Source organism: Phyllopteryx taeniolatus, chromosome 9, assembly GCF_024500385.1.
Source record: "Phyllopteryx taeniolatus isolate TA_2022b chromosome 9, UOR_Ptae_1.2, whole genome shotgun sequence".
In the NCBI taxonomy this organism is placed as follows: Eukaryota; Metazoa; Chordata; class Actinopteri; order Syngnathiformes; family Syngnathidae; genus Phyllopteryx; species Phyllopteryx taeniolatus.
The window spans coordinates 22,162,850-22,175,393 of record NC_084510.1 but is presented as its reverse complement, the minus strand read 5'-3'; the positions used below and the strand labels follow the sequence as shown (position 1 = coordinate 22,175,393).

The 12,544-nt window shown below is 41.4% G+C and overlaps 1 protein-coding gene across 5 annotated transcripts in view; it reads left to right on the top strand.

Annotated features, from left to right (window-relative positions):
- Positions 1 to 12,544, top strand: part of pbrm1l (polybromo 1, like) — a 21,052-nt gene extending 8,508 nt beyond the window's left edge. For 2 of the 5 annotated variants that reach the window (XM_061786489.1, XM_061786493.1), the window contains 15 exons: positions 2,097 to 2,736; positions 3,559 to 3,770; positions 3,865 to 4,053; positions 5,584 to 5,741; positions 5,823 to 6,068; positions 6,501 to 6,646; positions 6,741 to 6,898; positions 7,003 to 7,186; positions 7,277 to 7,484; positions 7,592 to 7,790; positions 7,871 to 8,026; positions 9,405 to 9,569; positions 9,868 to 9,932; positions 10,313 to 10,499; positions 11,815 to 12,544. In XM_061786489.1, coding sequence (XP_061642473.1) covers positions 2,097 to 2,736; positions 3,559 to 3,770; positions 3,865 to 4,053; positions 5,584 to 5,741; positions 5,823 to 6,068; positions 6,501 to 6,646; positions 6,741 to 6,898; positions 7,003 to 7,186; positions 7,277 to 7,484; positions 7,592 to 7,790; positions 7,871 to 8,026; positions 9,405 to 9,569; positions 9,868 to 9,932; positions 10,313 to 10,499; positions 11,815 to 11,978 — 3,077 coding nt within the window. In that variant the 3' untranslated portion in view covers positions 11,979 to 12,544. The remainder of the gene's footprint in view (positions 1 to 2,096; positions 2,737 to 3,558; positions 3,771 to 3,864; positions 4,054 to 5,583; positions 5,742 to 5,822; positions 6,069 to 6,500; positions 6,647 to 6,740; positions 6,899 to 7,002; positions 7,187 to 7,276; positions 7,485 to 7,591; positions 7,791 to 7,870; positions 8,027 to 9,404; positions 9,570 to 9,867; positions 9,933 to 10,312; positions 10,500 to 11,814) is intronic. The other 3 variants (XM_061786490.1, XM_061786491.1, XM_061786492.1) reach the window with 3 other exon arrangements.

The window sequence follows — 12,544 nt, the reverse complement described above, 5'->3', positions numbered from 1 at the left end:
CAGAATTTGATACAGTTGACCAAAAAAACTGTAGAGAAAACAGTTCAGCAGCTGAAACCATGAATGAGTTGTTTTGACTCAGTACCATCTGACTTTTTCAGAGCTATTGCAAAGTCTGCTAGCTGATTTGCAGCAAATAATCAATTGCTCACTTCAGTCAGGCAAGTTTCCTAAAGCCATTAAGCCTCTTCTAAAAGATAGAATGGTGAACGGTTCTATGTTAGTAGGCTAGAGACCCATCTCAAATCTCCCTTTTATAGCCAAGATTGTTGAGAAAGTTGTTTTTAATCAACTCAGCAATTTATTGAACTTAAATGGACTTTTTGACAAATTTCAATCAGGTTTCCGAAATCATCACAGCTCCGATCAACGTGCTAAATGATAAAAGGTTGAATACTGACTCGGGAAAGGTGTCAATTATATTCTTGTTGGATCTCAGTGCAGCTTTTGATACGGTAGATTGCAGTATACTGCTGAATAGGTTGGAAACGTGGGTAGGACTAAATTGAACAGTCCTTTAATTGGTTCAGGTCCTACTTGGAGGAAAGGAGTTATTTTGAAACCATTGGAAGTGTTCAATCTCATCAAATGGCAATGAGCTATGGGGTCCTTCAAGGGTCACTTCTTGGACCCCTCCTGTTCAGCCTGTATATACTACCCTTGGGTCAAATTCTTCAGAACTTTAATTTTGACTATCATAGCTATCCAGATGACACACAGTTATATGTAGCAGTGTCTCCAGATGACTACAGTTCAATTGAAGTGTTGTGTCACTGTCTAAAACAGATAAATAACGGGATGAGCCAAAATGTTCTTCAATTAAACCACAACAAGAGATTAGATGATTGTTTTGGCTAATAAAGAAGAGGAGATTTGCTGTTAGTAAATACCTGGAGTTAGTAAATACCTGGAGTCACTCTCTTCAACAACCAAAGACCAAGTCCCAAACCTTGGTGTATTGATAGATTCCGACCTGACTTTCAACAATCAAATCAATTACTAAAACTGCCTTCCACCATCTGAAGAACATATCCAGTGTGAAGGCTTGCATGTTCGAAACAGACCAGGAGAAGCTCATCCATGCTTTTATCCCAAGTAGACTTGATTGTAATGGTCTTCTGACTGGACTCCCACAATAGAGCATTAAACAGATGCTGTTCATTCAGAATGCTGCAGCTCGGGTTCTGAGCAGAACAAAGAGGTCAGAGCATATTACTCCAATTCTAAAGTCTCTACACTGGCTCCCAGTCAGCTTTAGAATAGATTTTAAACTTCTGCTACTGGTCTATAAATCACTAAATGGTTTAGGTCCTGAATACATGAAAGAAATGCTAATGGGGTATATACCCAGTAGGGCTCTGAGCACAGAGTCCAAAGCAAACATGGTGAAGCAGCATTTCGCTATTATGCTGCACAGAAATTGAATAAGTTGCCAAGAGAAGTGACGTCAGCCCCAAGTGTGAATGTTTTTAAGTCCAGGTTAAAAGCTTTTTTTCCCCTCATGCTTTTTAGAGCATTTCCACTTTTAATTGATATTTCTTGCACTGTACACTATTTTAATTGTACTTTTATTTTTCTCTTTGTTTTAAATGTTTATAAGCTGTTTATTTCTTTGTTTTTAAATGCTTTTAATCATATCAAGCACATTGAGTTACCTTGTGTATGAAATGCGGTATATAAATAAATTTGCTTTGCATTGGCTTTAGTAAATTAGTGTTTATATAGGATCTGATTAGCTAAAAAAAAACAAAAAAAAAAACAACCAAAGACAAAATGTCAATAGCACAGTCCATTAGTTACAAACTTAGAATTGCGAAAAGATTTTTATTGGGGTACCAGTTAGCAAGATACTATACAGTAAGCTCTTATTGATTGTTAACCAGGTACACAGTCTCCACAAGTCGCGTTATGATTCATGTTGTTATAACAGTTTGTCTGTTTGTAGATCTAGTTAGTATTATACGTATAAACATTAGGGATACCATGCCATAGTCAAAAAACAAGACTGTTTGAGACTGGTCATTGGGGTCTTCACTCCCTCTAGGCTCTTGTTGACTGGTTTAATTGACTCTACATATATTTATTTATTTTTCAAGGAAAGAGTGGCATCTCTCCAAAGAAGACCAAATACCTCACCCCGCTGCAGCAGAAGTTAAATGAACTCTATGACGCCGTGCGGAACTTCACTGACCGGCGAGGCCGCCGCCTGAGCACCATCTTCCTGCGTCTGCCATCTCGCGCCGAGCTGCCCGACTACTACGCCACCATCAAGCGGCCCATCGACATGGAGCGCCTGCGCAGCCACATGGCGGCGGGACGCTACCAGGATGTGGAGGGCCTTGTGGAGGACTTCACTGTCATGTTCAACAATGCTTGCATGTACAATGAGCCTGAATCTTTAATCTACCGGGACGCCCTCATGCTTCACCGGGTACTCCTGGAGACACGCAAGCAGCAGGAGGGAGGGGAAGATTCCGGGCCTCCCGCTGTGGGATCTCTGGTGCGTGAGATGATCAGGAACCTGCTGGTGTCAGTGCTGGGCCACCAGGACGAAGAGGGACGATGCTACAGTGACTCGCTGGCAGAAATTCCTGCCGTGGATCCAGACACCCCAGAGAGGCCTCCGCTAAACTTTGACATTATCAGAGTAAATGTGGAGCGTGGTCGTTACAAGAGACTTGATGTCTTCCAGGAGCATGTGTTTGAAGTGCTGCAGAAGGCCAGGAGGCTGCACAGGTACTAATAGAATTTTTCTGAACTGTCTTTTAGTCAAGTAAGGATTTGTCTATTAAAATGTTTTCTCACTTCTGTTGAGGACTAACAAATGTAAAACATGTTTATTAGAAACTGTGCCTTATATAAATAACAATCTAGAGATGTATATCTACTTTAAAATTTGGTCTCTTGCGCACACAGTTAACTAAGAATTTACAAGATAGCGAAAAATGCACAAGGAGTTTTAGGCTGCTGGGAAAGAAGTTGTAGCCTTTACAACCTTTACAGTATATCTAACTATTAATTAAAGATTTTTTGTTACACAATTCCATCCATCCATTTTCTGAGCCGCTTCTCCTCACTAGGGTCGCGGGCGTGCTGGAGCCTATCCCAGCTATCGTCGGGCAGGAGGCGGGGTACACCCTGAACTGGTTGCCAGCCAATTGCAGGGCACATACAAACAAACAACAATTTGCACTCACATTCACACCTACGGGGAATTTAGAGTCTTCAATTAACCTACCATGCATGTTTTTGGGATGTGGGAGGAAACCTGGAGACAACCTACGTAGGCATGGGGAGAACATGCAAACTCCACACAGGCGGGGCCTCAGAACTGTGAGGCAGATGCTCTAACCAGTTGCCTTGTTACACAATTCCGATAGGCTTAAAAAATTACATTTAAATCATTTCATGTTCTGTTCTTCAGAAATATCCCATAAGAAGTTACCCAATTGATGAAGAAATAATAAAATAAAAATATCTAATTGTATTCTCTAAGGGAATCTAATGAATATAAAATGTTAATAACCCTAGGATGACTTGCCTTATTTGCCTTTGCAGGACTGACTCTGAGGTATTCGATGACGCAGTGGAGCTGCAGCAGTTTTTCATCAAGATCCGGGATGAGCTGTGCAAGAATGGAGAGATTCTGCTGACCACCGCGTTGAACTACACCTTGAAACACCTGCACAACGACGTGGATCAGGAGAAGAGGGAGAAAATACCTAAAGAAATTGAAGAGGATAAGGAGAAGGAGGACGAGCCAAGCAAAAGTACATAACACATTTATTCAACACAGCAGCAGCAATTACATTGTTGATTCGATCCTGAAAATTAAAATATTTCTTAATTTTCTCTCCAAAAAAGGTTCAAAGGTGAAGAACCTGCCAAGTGAAGTATGGCGGCCCGAGTTGCAGACAGATCTCGTGTACCAGCAACAATGCACCTTCGCGAACACCACCTACTACGTGGGGGAGTATGTCTATGTCCAGCCATCGGAGGCCAACCTGAAGCCTCACATCGTCTTGATTGAGCGTCTTTGGGAGGATGAACAAGGTTACTTAACTAACTTTTGAGCACATACAGATAATAAGGAACCAGTGTGTGACTACAATTAATCATATTACATGACAATACATTTGATTTATGAACACAAATTGAACTTGGTTAATTGATGGCTATTAAAAGTTTACACACCCCTGTTCATATGCCAGGTTTTTGTGATTTACACAACTGAGACCAAGGTAAATAGTTTCAGAACTTTTTCCATCATTAATGCGACCTACAACTTGCCCCTGTATGTCTGAATTGATTTTTTTCCCCAATCTTTTTGACGGGGGAAATAAAAAAAAAAAAAAAGTGAGCACACCTTATAAATGGGAAGTGGCTCTGCCAAACCAATCATATTCATACTCATGTTAAATGTGAGTCTACACACACCTGCCAGAAGATTGATAAGCTTCTGATTAACCCCAAATAAAGATCAGATATTCTATTAGGCTTTTCCTGACTTTTTGATCTATCAGAAGCTTAGTTTTGTGCAAATACTGACTCCTACCTCGTCTAAGGTCCCAGTTCTTGCTGAAGTAAAGCAGCTACAAAACATGATGCTCTCACCACAATTTGCATTGTGTGGTACCGGTATTCTTTTGGAGAGGAGTCGTGTGTTTGTGCACAACATTCCTTTTGCAATTACGGCAATCCAGTTAAACTTGGGTTTTGTCGGCCTATCACCCATTTTCCCACATTTGGGAGATTTTGTTATGATCTGATGAAATCAAGGTTAAACGTTTGAACCAAAGGTATTTTGGCACAAACATAACAGTCCTCTCACCAAAAGAACACCACGCCTCCACTAAAGCGTGTTTGTGGCAGTGTCATGCTTTGTTTCTGTTTTTCTTCAGCTGGAACTAGGGCCTTACACAAGGTGGTGGGAATTATGAGCAGTTCCAAATAGTACTCTGTACAAAACACAAACACTTCTGATAGGGGGGAAAAAAAGCAGCTGAGGAAAAGCTAAAACAGCTGAAATCTATTTGGGGTTAATCAGAGGCACTTTAAATGGTGCCAGGTGTGTGATAACTCTCAACCTGTTTGATTGTGATTGGTTAATTCTAAATGCAGCTACATCCCAGTTATAAGAGGATATACACACTTGTGCAACCATATTGTTTCAGTTGTTTATTTAAAAAAAATCAATTGAGTTGTACAGGTTCGCCTGACCAGTGTGGGCAGCATGGGTTCAGTTCCCACTCGGACAACCATTCACACCATCACTATGTTTATATGTGCCCTCCGACTGACTAGCGACCAGCTCAGGGTGTAGTCTGCCTTTGGCCAAAAGTCAGCTGAGATAGGCTCCAACACGCCGCAACCCTGAAGGAGGATAAGCTGTGTTGAGAATGGATGGATGGAGTTGTACAGGTTGTAGGTCATGTTGATGGGGGGGAAAAGTTTTGTAATGATTCATTTTACTCTTGTTCTTTTATATATATATATATATATATATTTAAAAAAAAATAGTTGAACGTAGGTCTGTAGACCTTTTATATCCCAATAGCTAATCTAATTTTTCTCTCTTTGAAGGTGAAAAGTGGCTCTACGGCTGCTGGTTTTACAGGCCAAGAGAAACCTTCCACATGGCCACTCGTAAGTTCCTGGAGAATGAAGCCTTTAAAAGCGACTACTACAACAGAGTGGCCTTCAGTAAGGTCTTGGGTAAATGTGTGGTCATGTTTGTGAAGGTAACCCTTAAATACTCAAAGATAACTGCCTCTTGATTGCTGTTGAAGACACTCATTACTGTTGTCTGATACATGCCATAGGATTACTTCAAACTACAACCAGAGGGCTACAAAGACGAGGACGTGTACGTTTGTGAATCAAGATACACTGCCAGGTGTAAGCTGTTCAAAAAAATCAAGATATGGGCAGTGCCTCCAAGCCCCGTCAGATTTGTCCCTCGAAACGTGCCTCTGCCCGTCGTCCGCGTTGCATCTATGTTTGCCAAGCCTGACCTGGAGAAACTTGAGAAAATCTCGTTTGTAGACAGTAGCAGTTTCGTAGACAAGGTGAGCTTTTAATGTTCCTGTTTCTAAACTTGAGTTAGCCTGTTTTGTTGTTTAGGCTATCACTGCTAAAGGTAATTCATTATGCCTTTTTTGCTGAGCATAAGTCTTGATATTCGGTCTATGGTGCAGGCTTTTAGCACTACTGCTTATCGTCTACCCTGAGCTTTAACATGGGGTTATTGCTGGAGCAAATAAAGGGAGACAACCCACATACTATATAAATACATTGAGGATTTTAATCCCGCACCTTTCCTTCCATTTATCTACAAACAATAAGCGAGTAAAAGAGTGGAGGCCACATCAATATTTTAAAAACAAATGTTAATTGTACTTAATGAAGTGGCTGGATGAGGTTGGCAAGCTGTGAGGTATTTAACCTGAGGTATGAAAGCCAAGCTATTAAGTTGTGAGTGTGCATATTTAATATTTTAGGAGAGGGAGGATGTCACCACGGAGGTGAGCGGTGCAGAGCCAGGCTGGCAATACTATGAACAGTTGCACTACAACAACATGTGGTTCAAAGTGGGGGACTGCGCTTACGTCCAGTCGCATGGCCTCTCCAAGCCTCGGGTTGCCAGGTAAAACAATGTTTCCATTTTATAAATGTATTTATTTATTTTTTAATCTTGTGTGTGTCATTATTAACCATTGCGCCCTTTGACTGAAATGCAGGTTGGAGAAGCTTTGGGTGCAGAATGGAACCACTTTCTTCTTTGGGCCCATCTTCATCCACCCAGAGGAGACGGCGCATGAGCCCACAAAGATGTTCTACAAGAGAGAGGTTTTTCTGAGCCACCTGGAGGAGACCTTGCCCTTGACGTGTGTCATAGGTACTGTGCTCATTCCTAATAAAGCCAATGTATCAGTCATGTGTCCTTTTTCACTTTTATTTCATTTTTTATTTTTTTATTACTGTCAATGTTTGTTCCGTCAGGCAAATGCATGGTGTCTTCGTTCAAGGACTACCTGTCCTGCAGACCTACAGAGGTTGCAGAAGAAGATAATCTTCTTTGCGAGAGCCGCTACATAGACTCTGAGAAACAGGTGAAAAAATTTAAGGGGCTGAAGCGCTTCTCGTACTCTTCCAAAGTGGTGGAAGATGAGGTTTATTATTTCAGGTGAGTCCATGTGTACAAAGCACTTGTTATTCAAAGCATATTTGGCACAAGGCTGGCTGAATGTTGCTGTTTTTTTGTGGTCGTCCTCAGGAAATTAATAGTTCCTCAGAAAGAAGCGTCTCCCTTTTTGGATAAGAAAATAGAAGAGCTTGAGGTGAAATTAGCAGATATAGAGGATGGCGATGATGATATGGATGACATGGAGGATGACGACGAAGGCATAGAGACACCCTCTATGCCTCAGATGCAAACCTCTCTTACCAGTGACATGGACAGCATGCCTTACACGCCTTCACAGGTGCACCTTCACAGACCTAAGATGATGACAAAACCCTCTCACAGTAAACAATTTTATATTGTAATTAACTCACACAACTACTTAAACGCTTTCTTTTTTTATTACAGTCCACACCAAAGATTAAAGGCTTGTCAAAGAAGGAAGGCGCAAAGAGGAAGATCAACATGAGTGGCTACATCCTGTTCAGCAGTGAGATGCGGGCAGTCATCAAGGCTCGACACCCGGATTTCTCCTTCGGGGAACTGAGTCGTCTGGTGGGGACGGAGTGGAGGAACCTCGAGGCTGTCAAGAAAGCAGACTATGAAGGTGAGAAGCTGCAGAAGGTGGCTGTTCCGGAACCAGAATTATGGTCATGATGTGACGATTTGCGACATGTTTTATTCCAGAACGGGCAGCTAAAATCGTGGAGCAACAGGAGCGAGACAGGCCAGCCCTGAAGCAAGCATCCCCAAGATCAGGTACCCCCGTAGGGTCACGGATCGGGATCGTGCCGTCGCCTAGCACTATGGGCATGATAAACCAGACCATGACACCTATGTCAGGTAACCCCTCTCAGACACAGCACGAGTGTTTGACTACATGGCAGCAGGGAAATGAGGCAGGACTATTTAAAATACTCTTAAATGGTTACAAAGCAGCCGTGCTAAAGCCTTTCTTTATTATTTTATTGTCTTTGTGTTTTATGTTTCATCACTTTTATTTTATATTTTATACTTGTTTAAAACTGCATGACCATGACATTGCATGAATACTAATTTTAACAGTAAATCTTCCATTCTTGTTTTGCCTGCTAACACATTCATTGCTCCAATCCCTTTCACACACAAGGAAGCCCTTCATGATTTTTCAATGCGTTTCTATCACAAACTAAATGATTTCAAAATTCTACTGGAAACTTTAAGGTTCATAGTTTTTAATACTTCAAAATCCCTCCATTTGTCACGTGCTCAGTGGTTATAAAGATTTCCTGTTTGATAAAGTGCTTATCAAGACTCAAATAAGCCTGTGATAGTAAAGGTGCTTTTGCTGTACTTGGGCTCTGTGCTTTTATAGAAAGCAAATACATATGCAGTCAGTAGAATCTTTAGTCAAACTCCCCAAACATTGTAGTGTGTGAAGTGCAACCAAAATGTTCTGAAAAAACATGCCTCAAAGCTAAAAATGTACGATCTCCCTAAATCTCTTGAGACTGGAGCACAGTGAGTTTCCGAGGGATTAACTAAATTTTTTCTTCGATCACAGAAGCGTACGATTGACTGATAAGATGGAATGTTTTCATAACTATTAACCGGAAATTGAACTAACGGTGATGTTGAACAGTGTCTGGCTGCTCAGAACAATTGAAACAATAGAGTTAATTATCAATAACATACAGAAATTAGTTTTGCCATGCAGAAAATAACGTAAATGAAAATGACCACAGAAGCATGCCGACAAACTGTCTCCTGTTAGCTCTGCATTAAATGGTAAGGGGTTTTACTTTTACTATACAGTAAGCTTTACTTTTATACTTGTATGTGGTATAAATTATAAAATGGTGACATCCTAGTGTCTAGAGCAGGGGTAGGCAAAGTATGCCCAAAGGATCACATACATTACTCTGTGGCTGGGCTTTTTTTCTCTAAAACTGGTTGATTAAAATATTTTGATTCATTTAATTCAGTTAATAATTTGTTGATTTATTGGAAATAATAACATAAAAGTATTACAGATGTATTCAACATTGTTTTATTAAATAATTAGGTAATTGATGAGCTCAAGAGTTTGCCCACCCTTGCTCTAGAGCATGCGTTCTGATTCAAAGCCTTTGTGTGAAAGGGGCCAAGTGTGTGCAACAGTAGTGCATGTCATATTATAGTCAGCTGCATGTCACTTATGCATGAATATGTTGTCATCCTCTCCTCGCCCTCTTCCCCCAAGGCATGATGGGAGCTTATGGGCCACATTACATGCCCATGCAGGGCCCCCATGACGGTTTGTTGAGTGTGGCCCCAATGTCACCTTACCAAGCAGGGGGCCCCCATCTGTCTCCTCACCATCTTCAGCAAGTTGGTATGCCTGGGTACCCGGGCATGCTTCATCATGGTAAGGGCTTACTGTGGCAACCACACTTGATCACTCACCACCAATTGTGGGTTTCGCCTGCTCCACTTGACCAGGTGGGGCTGCGCAGCCTCTGCTCTCCAGTAACCTCTGTTTGTATTTATACGAGATCTATATTCACGCTACTGACTCATGCGATAACACTGGTACCCAACTACTAACATTCAGCTGAAGTCACTATTTATACAACACTCTTTTGTTTGGGTTCATTTACAAAGTTATACAGTATAAAATTAAAGTTGTGGTTGTAAGATACAGAGTAATGATTCCTCTCTAATAGGCATGGTGGGCGCTGCTGTGAATGGCATTTCAGGAAGTCCTGCTCCAGGAAGCTTCATGCAGCAGGTGAGCTACAAACAATAGCCCATTTTCCACTGCCCATAAGAGCTTGCCCCAACCACCAACCCCCCCAGAGTCACTGGTATGTATACTGTACAGACACTGAATAGCGGGGTGAATTGGCCCCGGCAATACTCTGCCTTTGCAGGTAGTATCAGAGGTGGGAAAATGAATGCAGCGTGTGCAGTTGGTTGATAAATGGCAGGTCTTATGCTTGACTGATAGATTGGTAGCTTATTCATCCTGAGGGCGAAATTAAGTTGTCCCAGCAGCAGTATTCACACATATACACGTGTATTACTGATAGTGGAACAACTTGGTTTCAATTGGATTATTTTGACTTTTTCTTTTTATCAAAAAAATAACAAATCATCTTTTCATTTCAGCCTGGGATGTTCAGCCCAGGACAACATGCTCCTCCACCCTACCCAGGGCCGGGCCAGACCCCGCCCATGTTTCTAGCTCCACCGCCGAAGACTCAGAGGGTGCTGCACTCGGAGGCCTACCTGAAGTATATTGAGGGCTTGAATTCAGACTCCAGCACGGTCAGCAAGTGGGACCAGACACTGAAAGGTTTTAACGAAGGCTGCTTTCCCCCCTATGACAGCTTGTTTAAAATTATTTTGACAATCTATTTGGGTGTACATTTCAAGTGACACAAAAATCCAATATGGCTTTGTTTACACTGACTGAACACATGAAACAACGCGCGAGCGCAGATAGCCAAATTGCATGTAAGTACTGGTAACTCCATAAGAATAAACATTGGCAGTGACAACACGTCAGTAAACAACAAGACATCAATAGTACAAATATCAAATGCGATATAACATTAAATTGGCCTGGGCGGACTCCTCCCAATGATTTAAATAAAGGTAACCTCAACTGGAAGAATAGTAAAACAAATTAAGACACTCAAGCATCAGCAGAAGCTCCTGTCAGCCACAGTTCTCAGCCAGACAGTCTGCGACCTCACACAACACCCACCAGGCACCGCCTCTTAAGATCCCATATTTTGGCTATTTAGACCTCCATAGAGCAACTCTCTAACATGGATTTAGTATAAAAGTTTATAATTTTAGTGTCCAGAAAAGGTCCCTCTGACAGCTACTTCTGTTTGACTCAGTTTTGTATCCGCTTTGTCCATGTTTGGCTCAGACCGCCCCCTTTCCTCTTAATGGTTGCCTCGGTGTATAAGACCCACTTAATGTTGACAGCGCTGGCTCGGAAAGCGGAGAGGTAGGCGGAGATCTTCACTAGTTAGTAAAGCTCAAGAAATTCGAGTGACGTGATTTCAGGCCTCGGCAGGAAAACGTCTGGAACTCAAGAATGTGTTGATAATTTTAATTCATATTTCACATGTATACTGAGGCACCATACAACCAATATTACATCCCAAACTCTAGAAAAAGTTGGTTTGGTAAAATATGGCACCTTTAAAGGCAAATGTATCTCACAGAAAAGACTACAATAAGTACATTGTTTTGTATAAATTTTATGCTCTCATTCTTTTGTTAAAATACGTTTACAATGTTTAATATGGATATTTATTTAGGCTTAAATAATAATTATAATTGACCTACTGCGGGTGGGTCTGGAATGCATCCCATGCAATAAACGGGGGTCACTATATTTTAATGACGTCAAGCTTGTACTGACATGGTAGATCTGATCTGTACGTTTACACCGTACTTGCATTTGCAGACATCTGATACATACCTGATTTTTATCCACATTCGGAATGGTCCTGATTAAAATCTGAGTATAACTGATTTCATGAGTTTTTTTTTTATCCCACTGCCATGAACCGTATCTCAATTGTGTCACTTGAATCATACAGTGTATATCCATCATAATCACCTCAATCCAAAACTTGTCTCCACAACAGCTCAAAGGCGAGACGCTCACATGACCAAAGAGCAAGAGAGCCGGCTGCCAGCTCACTGGCTGAAGAGCAAAGGAGCCCACACTACAATGGCGGATGCGTTGTGGCGCCTGCGTGACCTGATGCTGAGGGACTCTTTGAACATTTGTCAGGCCTACAATGTGTGACATGTAGGACTCACACTACTTGTAACCACACCTCTCACGCCACCTACTCTCAAACTTGGAAAGGAACCGTAGACCCTAGAAGCAATATTTTATAGCAATTCCTAATCAATTTTATATTTATTAGTAACCTTAATGAGCTTAATAGTTGTTTGTGCATTTTCATTTTTTTTTTTTTTTTACTCTGTGGATTAATTTTGCTGCAAAACAAGTGTTTTGGCTTATTGGTACTATTAAACTCATGAATACTATTTAATGACAAGTACCTGCAGTTGTTACTGTGGTGAGTTGAACACAAATGTACCATATTTCCTCAAATAGATGCCTTACCCCACTTGAATAAATCAACACAGGCACCTCATAGACTCCCTTCCCCTCCTTAGGACAAAAGGTAACAGGTGGTTCCACCCACTAGGTCATGGTGTCAAACTCAAGGCCCGGGGGCAAGATCCAGCCTGCCACATTTTATGTGGCCTGCAAAAGCAAATCACGTGTGTCGACTTCCGTGGTTGTTGCTAGAATCTGTGCCAAAATTTAAAATTGTCATGTGTAATAAACAATAATGTTGA